The 24,003-nt window shown below is 38.1% G+C and overlaps 1 protein-coding gene across 4 annotated transcripts in view; it reads left to right on the forward strand.

Moving 5' to 3' along the window:
* Positions 1 to 480: 480 nt before the first annotated feature.
* EIF2AK3 (eukaryotic translation initiation factor 2 alpha kinase 3) overlaps positions 481 to 24,003 on the forward strand; it is a 70,723-nt gene continuing 47,200 nt past the window's right edge. Inside the window, exons 1-2 of one of the 4 annotated variants that reach the window (XM_006914240.3) lie at positions 481 to 1,092; positions 11,951 to 12,080. In XM_006914240.3, coding sequence (XP_006914302.1) covers positions 779 to 1,092; positions 11,951 to 12,080 — 444 coding nt within the window. In that variant the 5' untranslated portion in view covers positions 481 to 778. Of the gene's footprint in view, positions 1,093 to 1,203; positions 1,348 to 1,728; positions 1,749 to 11,950; positions 12,081 to 24,003 lie in introns of those variants that run through there. The other 3 variants (XM_015591243.2, XM_015591244.2, XM_006914241.3) reach the window with 3 other exon arrangements.

Genomic DNA, 24,003 nt, shown 5'->3' on the forward strand with positions numbered 1-24,003 from the left:
AGGGCCACACAGCTTGTGTAGTCACTTATATTTCTTGCTTCGCTTTTCCAAACAGATCAGGCTTTACAAGAGCCACGGCGGTAGCTCCTTTAAGGTCGGCCGCCTCTCTACCACACGGAACTCGACTCCTGCTCTTCCTCTCACTGGGGACTGTCCTCTCCACAGTCAGAATTCGCCACGTATTAAGTGCTGCTTCCAACCAATCAGGAAGAAGTTATCCCAGACCTTTGAGGAGCATCCGCTTCCATCAATGATCTTCAAATCTTCTCCAGCGCCTCGCTTTGAGGGGCGAAGCCAACCACTGCAATGGCCAATCTGCTTCGGGGCCAGGTTTTTCGGGAACTGTGGAGCCCACCAATCAGGTAAGACAGCTGCGGGGAGGGGGCGTTTCTCATTGGTAAACGCTTCCGGAAAAGGGCCGGGCTTCAAGATAGAACAATACAATTTGATTGGCAGGCGTGATGTTGACAACTGGGGAAAGTCCACCTTCTCTAACAGAACCAGGCTGGGTCCCCGGAGTGGCGGTGGCTGCAGCCAATTGGAGAGCAGACGCGCGGAAAGTTTGCTCAATGGGTGATGTCCGAGGGAGGCTGTCACTCAGGCGGCGGCGGCTGAGGCCGAGCTGAGACGTGGCTGTAGAAACGCCGCTGGCTGTTCAGGCCGTGAGTGCGGCAGCTGGGTCCCTTGAGCGTCCTCGTCCTAGTCGGGAACTTAGAACGGCGGGAGAAGTGGGCGCCGGCGGCTGCACCTCCATGACCGCGCGCTGGGCCGGCCGCTGATGGAACGCGCCAACCGTCCGGGGCCGCTGGCGCGGGCGCTGCTGTTGCCGCCGCTGCTGCTGCTGCTGGGGCTCGCGGCGCGGACTGTGGCCACTGGGCGCGCCCGCGACCTCCCTGCACGGTCTGCAGAGGCTGCGTTCGGCCTGGGGGCCGCGGCCGCTCCCACTTCGGCCGTGCGAGTGCCGGCAGCTGGGGCTGTGGCTGCGGCCGAGGTGACGGTTGAGGACGCCGAAGTGTTGCCGGTGGCTTCAGGCGAGCAGGAGCCGCGGGACCCGGAACCCGACAAAGAGGCCGAGCTACGGCCGCGTGGAAGGTGAGGGGCGCGGGCGGAGCGCCGGGGCCGCAGACCCCGGGAGGTGATTTGTTTAAGCTCGCGCGCCGCGGAGGATCCAGGGACTGGAGACCCCTTCGGTTGCAGCCTCTCGCCGGCATTGGACAGCTAGTGACCTAGGCGCGAGCGCGGGGTCGCCTTCCGGTCCCTCGGGCTCGCGACGGGCCTCGCTCCGCTCCCGGTGAGAGCAGCATTCTGGAAGGTGTCTTGGGGATGCTCTCAGAATGGAGCGCAGAGGTGGGAAAGAAACGTCACTTTCCCTCTTTGACTGTTTTCGGGCTTTATTCATATTCCAAGGAACTTTCCGCCTCCCCCCTCCCCCCTTTTCTTTCATGTATCACTTCTTGTCTGTACTGGTGCTACAGCTGTTTAGGTAAAGGACTTCGCAGAGAGATTTCTACGTATCCCTTTAACCACAACCTTGTAGTGCCCCCGGACCAGGGTTAATTTCAGTATGTCCCTTAACTGTTGCGGAACATCCGCATCAGAATCACTTGGGGATGCTGATTAACTATACAGTTTTTTAGGCCCCACCCCAAATTTACTGAATCAGACTTTCTCCGGGTGAGAACATGGAATCTGCAAGTTAACGAGAACACCAGACAATTCTTGAACACACCGAAGTTTAAGAACTATGGGTAGGTCCTTGAATTTTGGCAGTTTTGATAATGTAAAGGATTTACCATATAAACATTTAATATAGAGCTGTCTTGGTTGAGTTGGTTAACCTTAAAAATCAAGATACATGTTTTAAAACACTTTTCAAAGTCGGGACACAAATGTAAGGAATTCTAATGGTCAGGTATTTTGTGAAGTTATCTTAGAACATCTGGGGAGAAAGTGATGTCTTATTTAACAGATTATAAAAGGAGCATTAGGTGAATTAAACCAGAGAAGGCTAGAATGCGAATTACAAAGTATTATAAGCTTATAATGTAGCATTTACTATATTATAACAAATAGATTTAATTTCCAGTTAAATATCAGAACCTTGATGTATATACCTAGAAATTTCTATAAATAGGATAAATACTAAAATTCTCTCGGCACCACTTTTTTAAAGTAGCAAATATTTGACAAAATTTTTATAAGTTTTGCTAATGAAAACATTCCTGGAAGAGTGGTTTGTTTATCTTAGAGAAACTTCCGAAGCACCTGCTTAAAGTAAGTTACATGAAGTAAGATGTTTCATTTTTCTTAAAATACAAATCCACTGCAGTAGGTACTTATTGACATTTATAAAGGATTTTAAGATCCCGTGGGGTTACAGAGGGTAGGCGATAGTCCTTGCCTTCCCGGAGGAGCATATAGTAGTGAGGATTAAGTGAAGAGCTCCATAATGACATTACAGAGCAGAAGCAGTGCAAATCAAGTGCTAGCAGTATTTCGAGGTTTTTGTGGTGTTCAGTAGGTGGGATCCAGGGGGTGAGGTAGGTGAGGAAGATAAGCAAAAGCTGTGGCAAAATAAATTAGTTCCTGAAAAGTAGGTAGAATTGTAATGGGGTAGGCATGGGACTTGAGGAAACAGCAAGAGGCACAGAAGTTGGGAAGTGTGTTTAGAGAACATTTTGTTTGTGTACATCTCTGTGTGTTTGTATACATCTGTGTGTGTGTGCACACAGGCGCATAAGACCCGCACGTATGTGAGAGACACAGAAATACGTACGGGTATGCTGGGCAGGAAAGAATAAAAGAGCCTAGAAAAATAGGTTGAGGCCAAATTGTAGGTATATATCTTTACACCAGAAGCATAATCATCACTTGGGAACATGTTAGAAATCCAGAATCAGGCACCACCCAGACATACTGAATAAGTATCTCTGTTTTAACAAGATCACCATGTGCTTCACGGGCCCATTACAGCTTAAGAAGTGATGTGTAGAGTATCTCGAATGCCAGGCCTGATAAAGTTTGTGCTTAAGGAATATTTCTCTAGCAATACTGTATACTGAAAACCTTGAGGTAAGGATGCCACAAGGAGAGTGTTGTAGCAGTTCAGGTAAGAGGTTTCTTGTTCAGTGGATATAGATATAGGCTGTATTTGAGGTAGAATCTTGGTTCCTAGCAAATGAATCATTCCTCTTCCCTTGGCACTTTCATCCAAAGATTGAGACTGGCCAAAAGGTGAGAGCACACATGGGAAAACTGAGATGTAGGTGAGCAGGGAAGAAAAGACAAGGGGTTTGGTGATGGACATGGTGACTTGGAGGTCTGGGCAGGACATCGAAAGGGAAGTGTTTGGTAGGCAGGTAGGAATGAATGACTGAAGTTAGAGAACAGTTAGGGCGAATAGTTGAAGCTGTGAGGAGGCTCATGGTAAATCCTTAGGAAATGCCTTATATTTTAGAAAAGATAATCCAGCAAAGGAGACAAGCAATACAGATGGCTAGGTTAGAAAGGTAGTGTGAAGACTGAGAAGAATGAAAGATTTGGTGATGAGCACAATTAAAGAGTTTAAGTAAAGCAATGTAGAGAGTACTCAGATAGCAAGAGAGAGTTAAGGATCCATCCTTTTCAGCCCCACACCTTCCTTCCCTCACTGCTAGACTTGTGTGGGAGGCAGATTTTAGGACTATGGACCGCCGATCTTATTTATACGCTCAGAGTAGAGAGCCTATATAGACAGGTTAAAAAAGAAAAGAATGAAGAAGATGGTGAAGGTTGTTGGAGAAGATCTACTTCTTTCTCAGAAACAAGGTGAAAATACAAGAATTTTACATGGCAGAGAGTAAGTGATCCTTGGCAATCAGAATTGACTGAGAAGAGATAGGCCCAGGTTTAGGAGTCTGCCTTGTAACTTAAGATAGTGTGGAAAGTTTGAGAAACCTTAGGTAAGTAAATTGATTGCGTCAACAGGAGATAAATGTGCAATGTTTATAAAACTTTTTTCTAAATGCTTTTAAAAAAAGTCAGAATAGCAATTCCATAATAATAGACCAATATCCTGTTTGTTTCAAGAAGGAAGATTAGGAGAACAGATTTGAATTAACCAAGCATTTATTACAAACAGCTGTGAAGAATTATGGTCCTTGCAAAACTTTAAGGGAGCTGGGGAATTAATATCTTCATTTTTGCATGTTTTCTTTTGATGCCCAAGAAGCAATATGAGACTTGATAATTCTTTTTTTCTCTTGATGACATTTTCATTGGCTTAATTCTACATGCTTACTCTGCATCTCAAGCATGTGAATGAATAAACCATTTTTTTCTTTAAAAAGTAGCCAAAATAAATAAACATTACTCAACCATAAGAAAAGATGTAATAATGCCATTTGCAACATGGATGGATTTCGAGATAATCATGCTAAGCAAAATAAGCTAGACAGAAAACGTTGAAAACCACATGATATCACTTATGTGTGGGATATAAACCTGAAAGCAACAAACAGGACAAACAGAGACTCCTGGACATGGACAATAGATTGAAGGTTACCAGAGGGGAGCGGAGGGGGCGGGGGCGGGGAGGAAAAGAGGGAGGTAAATGGGATAAAGGGGTCAAATATGTGGTGACAGAAAGAAATCTATGGAAGGTGAACACTGTTAAATTGTACACCTGAAACTTACTGGGTATCATTAAACAATGTCACCAAAAAATAAATTTAAAAAATTAAGTAGCCAAAATAAATGTGTTTTTCTGATAGTGGTTTTGTCAGTGCTTCTTCTGTTACATATATTTAGTTGACATTTAAATGGGATGGTTACTATAGAAAGTTGGGAAGGAAGTCAAAATCTCACCTCATGTTAGGTTTTATACAAGTTAGCATAATTTATGAGTTACCAGTTTTCTGACTCTAACACAAGTACAATTTAGGGTGTTATTTGCAGTCCTTGTGATAGGATGGGCATCTTCATATTGAGTACATCTGACACTTTCAGAAGTTATAAAGAACAATTTTATCTTAACAATCATGCTAATTCGTAAGGTATTTGTTTCCTTTTCCTCTGTCTCTAATTCCTTTGTAACAAAATTATTACTGAATTTGATATTAATCTATGGTGTTTCATGAATTTGTGCACCTATAGACTGATTTTTTTGGCAGGGGGATTTAATGAGGTAACATGAAAACTCAGCAAATGTAAGATGATTTAATTCCTCTTTGTTTTTCTCTCCATCCTTTTACAAATTGATTCGCTATGAATCAGTGGTACAGAAATCTGGTCCTCCTCAGGTTTTCAGATTCACAATCATGCTTTAAAAAAAAATGACCATTGAATAATAGAAGCTCAGAATACAGTGTTGAAAGGGAATTTAGTCATCTGTTCCCAACACTGCTCACTTTTCTGACTTCTGACTTTTAAAGTTAACTAAAACTCACATTTAAAGAACTTACGCATAACTTTCAAGGCAAGTTGTAAGCCACAATAAACATACTTTAGATCTTTCTGTCTACAATTGTATTTTTAGCTGAATTGACACTTGAATTCTAGATATGCTATGTGACAAGATTGAGGGAACTGTGTAATTTGAACTCAGCAGCCTTTACACTGTAAGGCATTTTGCAAAAGGGAACTTGTCTTTATCAGCTGCTGTGAGCTGTAGTTTGGACATGGCTCTTCATTTTCTAAATATTGCCTGGAAACTCCTTTTTTTTTTGGTAAATGAGGAGCTGCCTGTATATTTTTATTACAAAATTAATCAAAATACAAAGATGAAAACTTGTAGGTTACAGAATAAATGCGGGAGGAGATTAATTTTTTTCACCCTGTTCTATGTGTAAATAACCATTTTGATTAAAAATGTTTCATAGCATAAAGGAGAAAAAGTGCTTCCAGAAATATTTTAATCTGGTAGAAAAAGGACACCTATCATGACATTATGATGTCTACAATATTGAAAATTTAGGTTGTATTTCTTTAAGGTCTATTTGATAAGTCAAAGTTATACAGTTGGTAACTTTTGACGTTATATTTGTTTTGATTCTGGGCATGGCTAGTCTTGTGATATGTTTAAATGAAGGTTTTATTTGAAGATTTACTTAGTAGGTGGGGACTGAAAAGTAAAGTCCAATTAGTACAAGTTTGTTTTTGAATGAGAACATGTGCTTCCGAATTGATTGAGGGCATATGTTTAAGGAGGGGATTCTTGGCTACATCAAAAAAAGCAGATTTAACCAAATTTTTAATTTTGTAGAGTCCCCACCCCCGCCCCAAAGAAAATGTGAACCTTTAAAATAAGCAGTTGGTAACTTTCTACTTTAATTTCTACTTTAATTTCTACTTTTTTAATGTAGAAATTATTCAATTGATATATTGTTCTCTTGTTGCCAGCTTCTCTTCCACATGGGAAGTTTCTACAGGCAGTAAGGACTTTTAACATGACTGTGATGAAGAAATTCAGAGGCTGATAATCTTCATTGTAAATAGGCAGGTATTCTGGATAACTTAAATCAGAGCCAACAGGTTTTTTAAATTGGGTGTTCATTGTGGAATAAGGTCATTTTTGCTCAGGCGAGGGTATAATCTGAGCAATAACAGGATAATTGGGGTCTTGAGATTTCTGGAAGGAGTAAAACCTGCACATTATAGTACTATAGTAGTTGCCATTTATATAAATTTACAATTAACAGAATGATAGAATTTGTGTTAGAAAACCTAAATTCATGCTTCAAAAATTTTGTTCAAAACCTCTTATTTGGTGTATGACCTTAGGCAAGTTACATATTTTTACATCTTTATATTTTTTGTTTTTATTTTGTTTGAGTAGTAGTGTCTGTCCTAGCAATACTTACTGATTCAACAAACATTAATTACATTTATTAGGGGTTAGACACTGTTAGGTGCTGAAGGTAGCTAAATGGACCACTGGGCTTGCCCTTGAACCCTCAGTCTGACGGGGAGATATTTGTGTTAAAGAATTAACTATACTAGAATGGAAAATAAGTGACATTAGAGTAGTATGAGAGTGAAAAGAATGTCGAATGAGCAAGTCCTTCAGTGTAAAGTGTCAAGGACAGCCTAGGCAACAAGAATGAGTCAGGGCACAGAGCAGTGGTTCCCAAGCCAGGGCTTTTGGACCTCTGTGGACCTGCAAAAGTAAAAATGGGCATCTATGAGATATCAGTATTTTTTTAAATAATTTAATGGAAATTGGACATTCATTGAGGAGAAGGCTAATTTTTAAAAAGTCAAATTTCTTTGAGCTAGAATTATATCAAATTTAATATAGTAATTTTAGCTCATTCTTTCCAGAAGTCTTGAATATTTTGATTGATACTTAAATATTTCCCCTAGAGATGGGAGAATTCATTAGAAGTGGTGTTTATTGGGTAAATGAAATCATTTACGATGTGAGACAAAAAAATAAATTAACAAGGGAACTTTGTTGAAAAGATTTGAAACGTGTGTGTGTGTGTGTGTGTGTGTGTGTGTGTGTGTGTGTGTGGCCACAGTGTGGTGAGGGATTATGCCAAATTATGAAAGCCTTTACATGCCATACGAAGCAGTTTTGCCTTTATGTGGTGGGCATAAGGAGCATCAGAAGTGTGTCACATCTCTTTTCTAGAAACAAAACTGTTGGAAATGCAGAAAGGAAAGAGACCAGAAGCATGGAAATATGTCAGAAAGGCTTTTGCAGGTGTTCTGATGAGAAATGAGAATCTATTCTAGGACAAGGGCAGTAGTGGTAATGAAGAAGAAAAAGATTTGAAAGAACCTTCAGTAATAGAATCAAGAGTACATGACTGTTGTCTAAATGCATAGTGCGAAGGAGAAGTTAGAGTTGATGTCTGATTTAAATGTTAAGTGACAGGGTGGATGGAGAAATATGTATAGAGAAATTGAGTTTTCTGTAAACTTTGTGGCGAATAAAAACTGAAAATGGGGAACCAGGGTTGGAAGAGAGATGAACTGTAAATACCATATAGGTTTGGAGCTGTCACATTACAGATCAAGGTGAAGCTGCAGGCTTTGGTGAAAGCTAGAACTCCGTGGCCTACTCGTTAGTGGTTGAGAGCGGTCAGAGTGATAGGTGAGGATGGGGTAGTAGGGACAGGTCTTGCGGAAGCCAGGGAAGGAGGAATGCCCCGCATGAGGAGCCAGACATTGTTTCAGCTGCTGCTGCGAGGACAAAGCCGATTAGGACAAATCATTAGGAGCAGGTCATTGACAACCTTTTTGAGAGGAGCTTCAAAGACTCGGGTATGGGTGAATGAGCAAGGTGTAAGTGAGAGACAGAAGTTTCAAGAGTGTTTTCTGATAGTTGATCAATAGGCCTTCTTCGTTCAGCTAATACATTATTATTTTTTTACTCTTTGAGGTAAACCAGTGTCGCCAAATTGGCCTTATCATGAGACTCACCTGGGGTACTTGGTAAGCTGCATTCTCTCAAGGCCCCCTGTGGGATGGGACCTTTATGGGTTTTTAACAAGCACTCCAGATGATTTCTATGATCAGGTGTATTTGAGTTATGCCTTGCTAGGTAAAATAGCCACACAGGCATACTTCAGAGGTTTTGCGGGTTAGGTTCCAGATCACCGTAATAAAATGGATATTACAATAAAGCAAGTTGTAATTTTTTTGCTAGTGAGGGGTCTTGCCTTCAATTTGTGAAAAATGCAATACCTGTGAAGCACAATAAAAGGAGGTGTGTCTGTAATTTACCTAGGAAAAAGCAAGTTGAATGAAAAAGCCATGAGGAGAATAAGAGCAGAGCCTTGGGATGTACCCCATATGATAGGCTTTCAGTGAAAGAATAGTTAGGTATTAAACTCCAAATTATTTATTAAGATGTTCTTATGTGCATATAATAAATTATAATACATATACATATAATACATTGTAATAAATGGAATGCCTAGAATAATAAATGAACAGTGGTGGTTCTGAATTTTAAAAAGAATAGTATCTGAAGTGGTCTTAATTTTTCATGGGTTAACACACTGTTTGCTTATACTAAATTTTATTTCAACTAGATTTTTTTTTTATTCAACCAATTATTTGTGGTTAATGATTATTAAACAGAAGAATTAGACATTTTTACAGTGGAGCTGGGAAAGGGTTAACTTGGCTCTGAATGAACCCTGGATCTCTGAAATTAGATTCTATTGCTTTTATTTGTAAAGTGACACATTTAAGATAAGAATTTTATAACCTTCATTATAAAATAATTTTCTTACTTGAGGCATCTTTCTCTTTCTCCAACTCCCAGTAGATTTCTTTAGAAAGCAGGATAATATGTGGGGAAGGGAGTTGAGTTGTTTCTTTTTTGGTTTGTTGTCTAAAATTGCTAGAGTTTATGGTGTGGCAAAATTTTTTATTTTCACACAATAGACTAAGGGTTACCACTTGAAAAATTCAAAATGAGAATCGATGTGTGGTTTGGGAACTAAATTAATAATTGTATTTATTAATTTGATAAGTTCATTCATTTGATAAATTCTTTGAAAGGTTGCAAATGAGTTTACTTGAACTGTTTTGGTCAACTTGTAGATTTACTTTGAATTTGTATACATTGTGTATCAAGTGAGATAGAAAAGATAAAAGTTGTATTTATCCTAACCAGGAACATAAATATATGTACTTGGAGTCTGCATTATCTCTGAAGCAGACAAATATGCCTAACAAATTCCTTGAACAACTGTACAGCACATTCTTTCATTCAACAAAAGTTTACTGAGAGCATGTTATATATATGAGGATTGTGTTCCAGACAGAAGGAACAGTAGCTGCAAAGTTCCTTCGGGAAAATCATGCATGGTGTGTTTAAGGAATTGGGGGAGTCAGTATGAAGGGATTGATTTTGGATACCTAGACTTTGAGAAGTCTCTTAGACAATCTAAATCTGGTAAGCAGTCAGATATGTAAGTCTAGAGTTTAGGTAGAGGCCTGGAACTAGAGATAAAAATTTGGGAGTTGCCAATATATAGATGATATTTTAAGCTATGAGACTGGATGAAACCAACAAAAAAAGTATGTGTAGGTAGGGAATATTTTAAGAGATAAGGAGAAATGAGGAGGAACCAGAAAATGCAACTGAGAAGGCGTAGGATGGAAGAAAAAAAAAATCAGGGGAGTTTAGTGTCTTGGAACCACGTAAAGAGTGTGTTTTACGGAGGGCAAGAGAAGTAGCTGCTCAGGTGCTGTTAGATGGTCAAATGAACTGAGACCAGACCACAGGAATTTTCAATGTGAAGGTCATTGGTGACTCCGATAAGAACCTTTTCAGTGGAGTGGTAGAGGCACAAACTTGACTGGAAATAGTTCAGGACAAGGGGAGGAGAGGATTTGGAGACAGAGTATATAACAATTCTTTCAAGGAATTTTGTTCTAAAGTGGGCAAGGAATGAATTGGAAGCTGGAGGGGGAAGAGTGGTTGATTCTATTTAATCTTGGTTGGTTTTTAAATTTGGGGAAATAATAGCAGATTTGAATACTGAGGGGAACACTCTGGTAAAGAGGGAATATTGTGAGAGCAAGAGGAGAGATCTGCAGGAGTGAGTCCTGATGTGTGCTTGAGGGAGATATCGTCTAAGTGGAAGTGTGGTGGTGAATGGGAATGCGGACTGTTCACCTGCAGTAACAGGGCAGAAGGGAGACTACATGGGTCCATCCAGGTGCTGACAAATAGATGTGATGATGGGCAACAATCTCATTTGATTGTTTGTTTTCCTCCGAGAAATAGGTAGCACAGTCCCTGAGATGCGTGAGCTTGGAAGAGCTGGTGTCAGAAGTTTGTGGAGAAGGGTGAAGTGAATAGTTAACCCAGGACATTGAGTGAGTGGATAGACTAGGGAAGTGTTATTCGATTGTTTAGCATCATTAATGCCCTTTTGTGGTTGGTGGTCGTAGTGAGACCAGTCAGCATGGCTATGTTTTTCTTCAGCTGTATTCAACTGCACAGATGCAAGAATGAGAAAGGCAGAAAGTTAAATTTAATCAGGATTGGAGTTCTGCCAGTCAAGTATAACATGTGAGAGAAGGTGCAAGGAAGGAAGCGCTTAAAATGAAGGACTATGGAATTGAAACTGAATGAGAAAGAAGTGAAGGCATAGTAGTATTGAAGATCAGGGTAAAGGTGATAGGATCAATGGCTTTTAGGTTCTGGTGGGGTCAGAGGTTTGTTTGCAGTCAGGGAAGCAGAGGAAGTGAGCTGGAAAGAAGGGCTGGCGGCTGGGGTGGTGGGGGGATGCTTAAAATTTCAGTGGGACAGGGAAGTTGTGATTTGTAATGACAAGAGCTAGGATCTGACCATGAAGGTGGCTGAGGCAAGGTAGACAGATCATGAAAACCCAAAGAACTTAATAGTAACAGTAAACTAGGAGCTAAAATCCTCAAGGAATGGGGCTAGTGACCCAAGGATAAGTAGACAATTACTAGGAGGGGTAATAGATGGGACCATCCGATCCTGAGAACTTTTAGAGAGGAGAGAAAAAACAAGGTCCAGGGAGTACACCTACCCCGTCACTAGGCCCACTGGTCAAGAGTTATGGAGAAACGATTCTTGAATTGAAGCAATGGCCTCAAGGAGAGTAGGATTTCTGTTAGAGAAAGAAGGAAAGTGAACATTCACGGAAGACTTCAGGAATTGGGGAAAGGTAGAAGAGGACAGAGCAGGGACTGTTGAGTTCTATGTGGGGATTAGAGTGTGGGAATAAAGGGTAACTTAGGAATCTGGGACTTTTCATAAGTGACATAAACGGTTAAAAGACATAGTACAATTTTTTTGGAAGGCTAAAGACAGTGGTGGCAAGACAGTAAGTTGTGAGGAGGCGGGGCCCACTTCTCTCCTACAGATAGAGGCCTGGGGAGGGGTATAAGGAGCAAGTCTTAGATGCCTTTTACACTTTGTCCTATTTTTATTTTTATCTTATTTACTTATTTATTTTAATATTTAAATTTACAGATCATTAGTGATTATCAGCACTTTAGATGGGCGAATTGCTGCCTTGGATCCTGAAAATCATGGTAAAAAGCAGTGGGATTTGGACGTGGGATCTGGTTCCTTGGTTTCATCCAGCCTTAGCAAACCAGAGGTAAGAATTTTTTGTTATTTGTTGACTGGACAACTAGTTATAATGAGGAATTGCTGATATTAATAGTATGTTTTTGCTTATAGACTGGGGCTCAGGGCCACGTTGCCTAGGTATGACACCTGTGTGCCTCTTACAAACTATGTCACCTTAGGGCAATTACTTTTCTGTTCCTCAGTTCTCCTCCTGCAGTGAGGTAGGTAATATTGCCTACTTCTTAGGATTATTTGAGGGCATTTGATTATTTAATCATATTAAAGAGCGACTGAGGATACTCTCTGCTGTATCAGTATATGTAGCTCATGTGAGCTATAACATGATCATTTGTTATTATCACTAATAATAAGTAGTTCCAAAATAATAAAACAAATGTAAGTAACTGTGTTTTAATAGTTAGAAATACATGCTGCAAAACCTCATAAATGATTCTCTACATTTTCCCTCAAGTGTACACACTTATTATAAGCACAATTCATCTGAAATTTTCTTGGAATGTAATTTTAGACAAATTTGATTATTTGCAGAAAAGAGGCCTTGCTTCCAAAACTACTCTGCCACGTGACTCCAGCACTTGGGCAGGTGACTTAGCCCCTCAGAGCTTTAGTATCTTCATCAGGAAAGTCAGAACACTGCCTACTTTGATGAGGTTAGGGGAGCGGGTAGATGAGGGAAGTTTATTTTCCTTGTCTTTAGTCTTGACCCTGATAGATTAAGTCTCTCTCCTTTTCTGGAGCTTTATTCTCTTGTTTAAATCATTTAAAGTAAGTGCCTCTTTTGAGTTGTGACTGCTGACATGGAAGCAGTCACCTGTTTTCCAGAATTCCTTCAGCTTCTACCTTATTAAGTTGCTTCTGTGGGACACTGTGTAAGGCACTCTGATTTTCTGTCACTATCAGCCTTTCCCTTTCAAAAAGCTTCTTTTCTGGTTTGAAAAAGATGAAACTTAACATGAGGGGCTTGAGAATGATCTGATTAGTGGTGACTGAATTTTCTGATGGGAAAACTACTAAGTGATCCACCTGCTCTCCAGTAAACCTAGCCTGGATTTTTTTCTGGAGCACCAATGCAGGTACTTAGGTAGATGGCACTGCCCAACCTCCACGTCTGCTGTGTGCTAAGCCCTGACTAGACTTTCAGAGGGCCTACTGTTCATCAGACAGCACACTGAAAATATCTTTTGAGAAGAGTGACCTTCTGTTGTATTGTGAATTATTAATGCAAATAGCAATTTGATTATAAATTACATTAAAAAATTTGAATCAGTTATAATATTCAGACAATGACTACTCAAGCTAAACATTCATTTACCTGTATTTTGTGGGGATTATGCTTGGGCATGCATGTTTTGCTTTATTTTTAAACTAGACATAAAAGACGATCAGCAAAATCAGAAGATTGTAAGCTGTTTACATCTGAGGTAATATTATAGTGTGTTGTAGTGGTGCAAAGCATGTGTGTGTTTGCAAACTAAAATGTACACGTGCACAAATGATAAATTGCATGGGATGAGAGAGTAGAATGCAAATAGTTCTAATAACGAGTGCCATTGAGTGTGTTTAAATTATAAGCAGCTAATCATACTTGAAGGTTTTCTTATAACTAGCAATTATATTAGCTGGGCTTTTAAATTAATTTTTAAAAAAATTCAGTATAGTTGGTATGGAATATTATATTAGTTTCAGGTGTACAATATAGTGGTTCAGCATTTTTATACCTTACAATGTGACCACCCCTCTAATTCTAGTAATCATCTGTCACTGAAAACTTACCACAATATTACTGACTATATTACGCTTTACCTTTTTCACCCATTCCCTACTTCCTTGGGCGTCTGATAACCATTCTTTGATCTCTGTTTCTATAAGTCTGTTTTTATTTTGTTGTGTTTGCTCATTGTTCGTTTGTTTTTAAGATTCCGCATTTAAGTGAAACCATAGAGTATTTGTCTTTTTCTGACTTATTTCACTTAGAATAATACCCTCAAGTTCCATCGATATTGTTGCAAATGGCAAGATTTCATCTTTTATTGCCGAGCAATATTTCATTGTATATATGTACCACATCTTTATCCAATTATCTATCAATAGACACCTATGCTGCTGCCATATCTTGGCTATTGTAAATAATGCTGCAATGAACATAAGCGTGTATATGTCTTCTTGAATTAGTGTTTTTGTTTTCTTCAGATAAGTGTCCAGAAGTAGAATTAATGGATCGTGTGATAGATCTAGTTTTACTTTTTTGAGGAATCTCCAGACTATTTGCATAGTGGCTGCACCAATTTGCAGTCCCACCAGCAGTGCATGAAGGTCCTTTTTCTCCACATCCTCACCAACACGTGTTATTTGTTGACTTTTTGATAATAGCCATTCTGACAGGTGTGAGGTGATATCTCACTGTGGTCTTGATTTGCATTTCCCTGATGATTAGTGACATTGAGCATCTTTTCATATGTCTGTTGGCCATCTGTATGTCCTCTTTAGAGAAATGTCTCTTCATGTCTTCTGCCCATTTTTTGACCAGAGTGTTTATTTTTTTGTTATTGAGTTGTATGAGTTCCTTATGTGTTTTAGATATCAACTCCTAATCTGATGTATCATTTGCAAATATATTCTCTCATTCAGTAGGTTGTCTTTGTTATGGTTTTCTTCACTGTGCAAAAGCCATTTAGTTTGATGAAGTCCCATTTGTTTAATTTTGCTTTTTATTTCCCTTGCTCAAGAGGACATATCCAAAAAGATATTACTCAGACTGATGTCAAATAGTTTACTACCTTTATTTTCTTCCAGGAGTTTTATGGTTTCAGATCTTACATTTAAGTCTTTATTTTGAGTTTATTTTTGTGTACGGTCCAAGAGAGTGGTCCAGTTTCATTTTTTTGCATATATCTGTCCAGTTTTCCCAACTGGAAAAAAGTTGAAGAGACTGTCATTTCTCCATTGCATATTTTTGCCTCCTGTGTCATAGATTAATTGACCATATTAAGTGAGGGTTTATTTTGGGGCTCTCTATTGTGTTCCATTGATCTATATGTCTGTTTTTATGCTAGTACCATCCCATTTTATTATAGCTCTGTAGAATAGTTTGAAATCAGGGAGCATGATGCTTCCAACTTTGTTCTTTCTCAAAATCACTTTGGCTATTTGTGGTCTTTGTGAGTCCATTTAAATTTTAATACTGTTTGTTTTAGTTCTGAGAAGAATGCCATTGGTGTTTTGATAGGGATCACATTGAATCTGTAGATTGCTTTAGATAGTATGGTCATTTTACCAATATTAAACCTTTCAATCATGAGCATGGTATATCCTTCCATTTATTTGTGTGCTCTTCCCTTTTTTCTTCAATGTCTTATATTTCTCAGTACAGATCTTTGATCTCCTTGGTTAAATTTATTCCTAAATATTTTACCTTTTTTTTTAATGCAGTTATAACTGGGATTGTTTTCTCAATTTCTCCTGCTGATCATTCATTATTAGTGTATAGAAATGCGACAGATTTCTGTATATATTAATTTTGTATCCTGCTACTTTACTGAATTCGTTTATTCTATTTGTTTGATGGATTCTTTCGATTGTTCTATATAACTATCAAGTCATCTGCAAATAGTGGCAGTTTTACTTCTTCCTTTCCAATTTGGTCACTTTTATTTATTTACTTATTTATCTATCTATCTATCTATCTATTTATTTATTTATTTTGCTGATTGCTGTGCTTTGGACTTCCCATATTATCTTGAATAATAGTGGTGAGAGTGGGCATCCTTGTATTGTTCCTGATCTTAGAGGAAAATCTTTCAACTTTTCATTATTGTGTATATTAACTGTAGACTTGTCATATATAACCTTTATCATGTTGAGGCAGGTTCCTTGTATACCCACTTTATTGAGAGCTTTTATCATAAATTGATGTTGAATTTTGTCAAATGCTTTTTCTACATCTATTGAGATGATAAATGTGATTTTTATTCTTGGTTTTGTTGATGTGATGAATGACATTAATTGTTTTGCAGATGTTAAACCACCCTTGCACCCTCAGTATAAATCCCACTTGGTTATGGTGTATAATCATTTTAATTTATTGTTGAATTCAGTTTGCTGGTATTTTGTTGAGAGTTTTTGCATCTATGTTTATCAGGGATATTGGCCTGTGATATTCTCTTTTTGTGGTGTCTTCGATTTTGATATCAGTGTAATGCTGGTCTCATAAAATGAGTTTGGAAGCATTCCTTCCTCTTCACTTTTTGGAAATTTGAGAAGTGTAGGTATTAATTCTTCTTTAAATGTATAGTAGAATTCATCTGTGATACTGTCTGGTCTTCGGCTTTTTTTTGTTGGGAGTTTTTTTAAATCATTCCTTCAATTTCATTGCTAGTAAACAGTCTCTTCAGATTCTCTTTTCTTCCTGGTTTAGTCTTGGAAGGTTATATGTTTATAGAAATTTGTCAATTTCTTCTAGATTGTCTAGTTCATTGGCAATTAATTGTACATAGTATAGTTTAGCGATCCTTTGTATTTCTGTGGTATCGGTTGTAATCTCTCCTCTTCCATTTCTGATTTTATTTGTTTGAACTCTCTTATTTCCTTAATGAGTCTTGCTAGAGGTTTATCAATTTTATTTATCCCTTTAAAGAATCAACTCTTAGTTTCATTGTTCTCTTCTATTGTTTTCTAGTCTCTATTTTGTTTATTTCCACTCTGATCTTTATTAATTCCTTCTTTCAACTTACTTTGGGTCTTGTTTGTTCTTCTTTTTCTAGTTCCTTTAGGTGTTAAGTTGGATTGTTTATTTGTGATTTTTCTTGCTTCTTGAGGTAGGCATGAATAAGCTATGATCTTTCCTCTTAGAACTGCTTTTGCTGCATTCCATAAAATCTTAAAGGTGTGCTTGCATTTTCATTTGTCTTAAGATAGTTTATTTCCTGTTTGATTTCCTCTTTGATGCTCCTGTGTTGGGTGCGTAAATATTTATGAATGTTATATCCTTCTCTTGAATTGACACCTTTATCATTATGTAATGCCCTTTGTCTCTTGTTAAAGTCTTTGTTTAAATGTCTATTTTGTCAGATATGATAATTGCTGCCCCATTTCTTTTAATTTCTTTTGCCTGGGATATCTTTTTTCTTCTCTTTGCCTTTACTTTGTGCATGTATTTTGATCTAAAGTGAGTCTCTTGTAGGCAACATATAGATAGTTCTTGTTTTTTTTATCCATTTTGCCACCCTGTCTTTTGAATGAAGCATTTATCCATTTATATTTAAAGTAATTATTGATGGGTATGTGCTTATTGATATTTTGTTAATTATTTTTTGGTTGTTTTTATTGTTCTCTTCCTTTTTCACTTGATCTCTTTCCTTTTGATTTGCTGGTTTTCTTTGGATTCCTTTCTTTTTATTTTTTGTGTGTTTTTAATATATTTTTGGTTACCATGAGGTTCATATATATCCATCTATATAGTAGTCTATTTTAAGCTTATAGATGTTTAAGTTCAAGTGCATTCTAATAGCACTCCCTCTCTTTTCTTCACTTTGTTTTTGATGTCATGTTTTATATCTTTTTGTTTTGTGTATCCCCTATTTATTGTAGTTATGTTCAGTTTTGCTACTTTTGTCTTTTAACCTTGATATTAGCTTTTTAAGTGGTCGATTCACTCTTAATTATATATTTCCCTTTACCAGTGAGATTTTTTTTTTATTTCCCGTGTTTTCTTACTTCTGGTTATGGCCTAATCTTTTCTGCACAAAGAAGACCCTTTAATGTTTCTTGTAAAGCCAGTGGTGTGAACTCCTTTAGTTTTTGCTTGTCTGGGAAACTTTTTATCTCTTCTTCAGTCTTAAATGTAACATTGCTGGATACAGTATTCTAGGTTGTAGATTCTTTTCTTTCAGCACTTTAAATATTTCCTGCCACTCCATTTTGACCTGTAAAGTTGCTCCTGAGAAATCGGCCCATAACCTTATGGGATTTCCCTTGTATGTGACTTGTTCTTTCCTTTTTGCTGCCTTACAGATAGTTTCTTTATCCTTAACTTTTGTCGTTTTAATTATAATATACCTTGGTGTAGGCCTCTTTGGGTTCACCTTGTTTGGACCCCTCTGTGCTTCCTGGACCTGGATGTCTGTTTCCTTCCCCAGATTAGGACGTTTTCAACCATTATTTCTTCAAATATACTTTCTGCCCATTTCCCTCTCTTTTCTTCTGGAATCCCTATAATGTGAATGTTAGAGTGCTTGATGTTATCCCAGAGATCCTTTATACTATCCTCATTTTTTTAAGCTCTTTTTTCAGTTTGCTGTTCTGATTCAGTCATTTTCATTACTCTGTCTTTCAGGTAGCTAATCTCTTTATATTAACTAATCTACTGTCGATTCCTTCTAATATATTCTTCAGTCATTGTAGTCGTCATTTCTAATTGGTTCTTTATTACATTTTCTAGCTCCTTATTGAAGTGCTCTCTGAGTTCCTCTATCCTACTCTCAAGTTTGTTGAGCATCCGTATGACTATTTCTTTGAATTCTGTATCATGCAATTACTTATCTTTGTTTCATTAGAGTTTTTCTCTGCTTTTGTTATTTTTTAAAATTTTCTCGTTCCTTCATTTGGGGCATATTCTTCTGTCTCCCATTTTGTTTGACTTTTTGTGTTTGTTACTGTGAGTTAGATGAGATAGCTCTCTCTCCCAGTCTTGAAAAAATGGCCTCTCTATAGACTACGCTGGATGGTTTTGAAGCAGGCCAGTCATAGTTGGGGCAGGCATGTGTGACACTTGGTGTGTTGTCTGGTCTGAAGGTGTGGGGCCTGGTATGTGCATACTTTCTTGTCCTCCTGGTCTGAGCAGGTCTGCCTAGAGCACTTGGCATGCCCTGTTATTTTAATTGTCTGTTGCCTGAGCTGGGTCTGGATGGGGCTTCTCTGAGTGTGTGCATCGTACTACCCTACTAGCTATACACTTTCTCCAGATGGGGCAGCCCTGTGTGCGTGCACTGTTGCACTTTGCTAGTTCTGCACCCGCTCCATGCAGGAGAGCTCTGCATGCACGTAGCCCAGTGGATGCACACCACAGCACCCTGCTGTATTCACTGGATCAGTCTAAGATGGAGGGGCCCCGTGTGTATGCTGTGCCAGCCTACTGTTCCTGTTGGATCTAGTTCTGGTGGGGTGTCTGGGGACACGCTACAGCGGCCTTGCAGGTTGGCCAGAGAACCTGCATAGAGCTTACATCCACTATCCCCGTGCAGGGGAAATGTAAACAATAGTTACTCACCAGTTTCTCCTGTCCTGGAGAGTACCCTCAGCTCCCGGAGAGCTCTCATGGCTCTCCACCCTTCTCCATGCTGTCTCTCTGTCATTTGTTGTACAAAAGCTCTTCATTTGGCTCTCTGTTGTCTCTCAGGAGGAGTTGCTCTAAACGTAGGTGTACATTTGATGTGTTCTTGGGAGGGAGTGAGCTCAGCATCCTCTTCTGCCAGCATCTTGGACCTGCCACCATATTAGCTGGTTTTTAACTACAGTTCAACTTTCTCATTGTCACTAGTCCTTACCATTTTCTGTGGTTTATCAGTGCTCTCTTGTTTTAAATATTCTTCTTCCTGCCCATCCCCAACCCTAGATCCTCTGGATAGAACACATTGAAATGTTGAATCACTAGCATATTCAAAAAGTTTCAAAGTCGCCTTTGCACAACAAATGAATAGCTCGCTGGCCAGCTAGCATCCATGCAGGAGAAGAATCCTGTGACCCTTTTGCATTATCTAGACTTAAATTTTCTACTTTATAGAAAAAAATAGAAAATCTAAAGGTGTTGAACCATCTATGATAACATGATAGGTTTACTACAATTTACTGTTTCCCTGAGTTCATGGGACCATTTCTTGGGACTATGTGTTCACTGTGTAGATATATTAATGACAGGAGCATTGCTCCCACCATTATAATACACATGTGATATACTCTACATACAGTGTTCATAGTTTGTAAGCAGTGTAATCCACATAGTGATTCTCTTGAGGTTGATATGTTGGTCTCATTTTGTAGAAAAGGAAACAGAAGCTCAGAGAATTAATTTGCTTGAAGTCACAAACTGACTAGATGATAAAGCTGGGATTGAACCAAGGCTTGCCTGACTATATCCAGGAATCAGATGCCGTCAAATACATGAAATACCCAAATAAATTATCTGGAGGCATTTTTGAACTTCCCTTTGCAGTACATTTAAGGATTCTTTTTAAAATCAAACACAAATTCATTAGAAATTACCATTATGTGCCTATCTCATTGCCTCCTGGCCTACTCTTATGTTGTCCTTAACCTTTTCTGATTGAAAAGGCATGTAAAATAGTGTATAATGTTGCTTTAGTGGTAGTCGGATTATGTCAATGAAAAAATAAGTTCCCAGAGGATAAGAGAGATTTTTGGTTCTATTAAAAACAAGTGTTTTGCATTATATTTAGAATGAATTGTATATTGCAGGAAGGTTGAGGTGCCCTGGGACACAGATCTGATTTGTTGTTCTTTCTTCTTAACTAGGTATTCACAAACTTCCTCAAAAGAATACCGATGTAAACCAAGCTAAAACTGAGTGTATTAGAATAAATGATGAACCTAAGGTGTACTATTAGCTTTAAGAGATGTGCCCTAGGTTCTAAGCCTAATACTTCTGATAGTAGCTAAGAATTTTGTTTTTAATTTTCAGAAGGATCACCTGAGATGAAACTAGATTTGCTTTCCTTTGATAATTTATATGCAGATTCAACCTCGAAAAAGCACTAAGGACATTTGGCTGTGGTTCCTCATTGTCTTAAAACTTTATTTTGTTTTGTAACATATTAGCATAGCTTTTCTTTGGGGTCTTTGGGTGGCATTTGGACCACACTTTACCAAATCTAAGTAGATATAGTATACTTGAACTATTTACTTCTCTGTATCTTGGAACACATTCATCAATACAAAGACCTTCGTTTTCTTTATTTAGAATGCATATTATAATTGTGTGTATATAACTAGTTTGTCCTTAGATGATATCTTTATCTCTTCTTTATTTAAAGATAACCATATTTGTTTTTTGTTTCGGTTTTCTGTTAAAATGACCCCTTTTTCCTCTTAAAAAGAACAAACAACTCTATAGTTAGAGTTTGGGGTTTTGTTTTATTTTAGGCATGCTCCTCCCCAAGGGATACTGCCTTTCTGTTTCAGACAGGTGCAGAAACAGACAACCATGATGCTGGAGCTCTCCAACCTCCTCCCCGCCTGAATCAGACTCCATTCGTTAAATAGGACCTTCAAAGATTGGGGGAGGTTTTGGAAAGAGCACACTTTTCACGGTTACTGATTTGTTCACAAAGAGTCCATTAGTAGACCCTTTGAGTATTGCTTTATTAAGAGAAAATCTGTAATCTCTTTTAAAGACTCTCACTTCATTTGTATGTAAACTAGCACATTTTAAGCCTGGCTATGTCATCTAAAATGGTTTATTGTGAAAAGTCATTGTCAATCATGTAGCAAGCCAATATTTGACTAATTACTTAGGTTAATTGCTTCTCTTTTAATTATAGGAATGAAACAGTGCTTTGATTCAATTTTGTTTTATTAATCTCTTAGCATGGCTGAAAGCAATGCTGTTAACCAAACCAATTTATTCCAGCATGCTTGTTGCCAATTGAGAAATTGATTTGACCCTATTTTTTAAGAAATTGACTTCTCATGCATACTTTATATACTTTATGAATGTATTATTAATCTAAACGAAGGCAGGAATAGTTTCTAAAATCTGTGTTTTTCATCATGAATGTAAAAAGTATGCTGAAACACTCTAGTAATTTTCCTTGAGGTATTTTGTTTTGTAGGTTGACTATAGATTAAGGAAAGAAAGAATAAAACAATTATTATCTACTTGGTATCTCACTGCTCTTGGGCATTAATTGACAATCTTTGAAGATAATAAATAAGAAATCACTTGGGTTTGTTTTTTGCTTCTGCATTTCCTTTTTTTTTTTTTTTTTAATCTACATTTCCTTTTAAGTCACGTGGGTTGCCTTCTCCAACTAAAGATCTCATAACCCTCCTATTAGATCATCTTCCTTAGTCTTTGAAGTATGGTTCCCAGGAACAATTTTCTTTTAGCAAAGAAGCTTCCTTTACTCGCCCCAACATGGTAATTTAAATGTTTTCAGAGAAATAAAAAAAGTATTTTCTCAATACAACAATGTTGGGACTTTTTTTAAAAGTCACAAATAGTCAATTCTGGCATCTAGTAGTCTAGTCAGTTGTTCATATTGGTTTATTAAGAGCTACAACTTTATCTCCTATACATAACTATCATTTTTGAAGAATTAAAATATACAAAAATATGCCTATTAACTTTTACTTAATATTGTTTATCTTTGTGATAAAGTACTTTATGATCCTTTAGAACCTCTATATTTAGGGTTGATAGAGACTTATGGTAAATCAAAGGCTGGTAACAGTTCGATATATTTAATTCTTACATTGAATTCATCTTTATTTAGTTTTGAAGCTGTGTTTTTAAATAGGTGCTGTGGATCCAGGGCTGAGAAGGAAAGAATCAACATGGCACAGTTAAGCTTTCTACTCTTTCTCTTTGAATTTACTTTTGGAGCAACTATTTGAATTCTAAAACTTCTTTTGAAATAAAAGTACACATAAATGCACACAGACTTGAATTACATTGGAGGTTCACAGAAGCAGCCTTTTACATCAACATCAGCTATTGTTTGATTAGCACTTTATAGTTTGCCAAGTGATAGGAAATCCACTCTTATTTTATCCCTAACACAGCCTTGAAAAGTAAATGTTCTTATTAACCCCCATTTTTCAGATGAGAAAATTTGGACTCAAAATGGTTCAGAGATTTGTCCGATGTAATAAAGGCTCAACCCTAGGTCTTTGGGTTTATTCTTTGCTCTCTTTCCAGTATTTCATGTTTTTTGAAATACCTTACTATTTACAATGTATTTGTGTTTCGTGTACTAATAATTATAATTCTTAATTTGCTTTATCAAGAATAATCCCTCAAAGACATCCTGTAGATAGTGCCTGCACACTGCAAGCACTTAACTACCTCTTAAACAACCCTAGTGGCAAAGTCAAAGGTACTTGAACCTAAGGCATCCAAAACTGAACTCATTTTTAAGGGGATGGGGAGTCTTGCAGGGTTGTGCGCTGAGGTACAGCAGTGCCCAGGACAGATGCGACTCTTACTCTTGAGAAACTTACATGGCACTATGTCAAGTCAGCTGGGGGGACGGGTATGAAATAATTATAGTGCACATAATGTCATTGAGTTTTGGTAACTGCTGCAGGAAAGGTATAACTAACAGACTTGGCAAGGATCCCAGACCTACTGCACTGAGAGGTCAGAGAAGGCCTCTCAGAAGAAATGATGTTCACAATTGAGAGCCATGAGCAGAAGGGGCTGCCTGGGCAAGAAATGGGTGGAGAGGCAGGGAAGAGGGAATAGCCTGAGCCAAGGCCTTTAGCAGGAGTTATCACGTTGTGCTCAGGGAACTGAAAGAAGGTGAGAATGGCACAAGGATGAGAGTTGGGGGAAAGTATTACAGATAAGCCTGTCGAAGGAGGCCAGGGTATTCAGCATCTAGTAAGGTCAGTTAAGCATTTTGGATTTTACCTTGCGCCATGGGAAACAAATGAAGGATTTTGAGTGAAGAGATTCCTTCATAGTCAAAACAGAAAGAGTTTTCAATGTTCTCTTTTGCTGTGAGACTCTAATGAAGCAAAGGGTTGTCTCTGTGAGGCATTTGTATTATAAGCCAGTTATCTCTAATTGTGGAAGTATTTATAAAATATTCACATCCAACTAGCAGTTTGGGAAGAAAGCAGGAAAATTCCTAAATCCTACTAAAAACAGTCTCTCCTGTACTGTACCAACTATCCTGACAATGTACTGACCATGA

This window comes from Pteropus alecto, unplaced genomic scaffold (assembly GCF_000325575.1).
Source record: "Pteropus alecto unplaced genomic scaffold, ASM32557v1 scaffold55, whole genome shotgun sequence".
In the NCBI taxonomy this organism is placed as follows: Eukaryota; Metazoa; Chordata; class Mammalia; order Chiroptera; family Pteropodidae; genus Pteropus; species Pteropus alecto.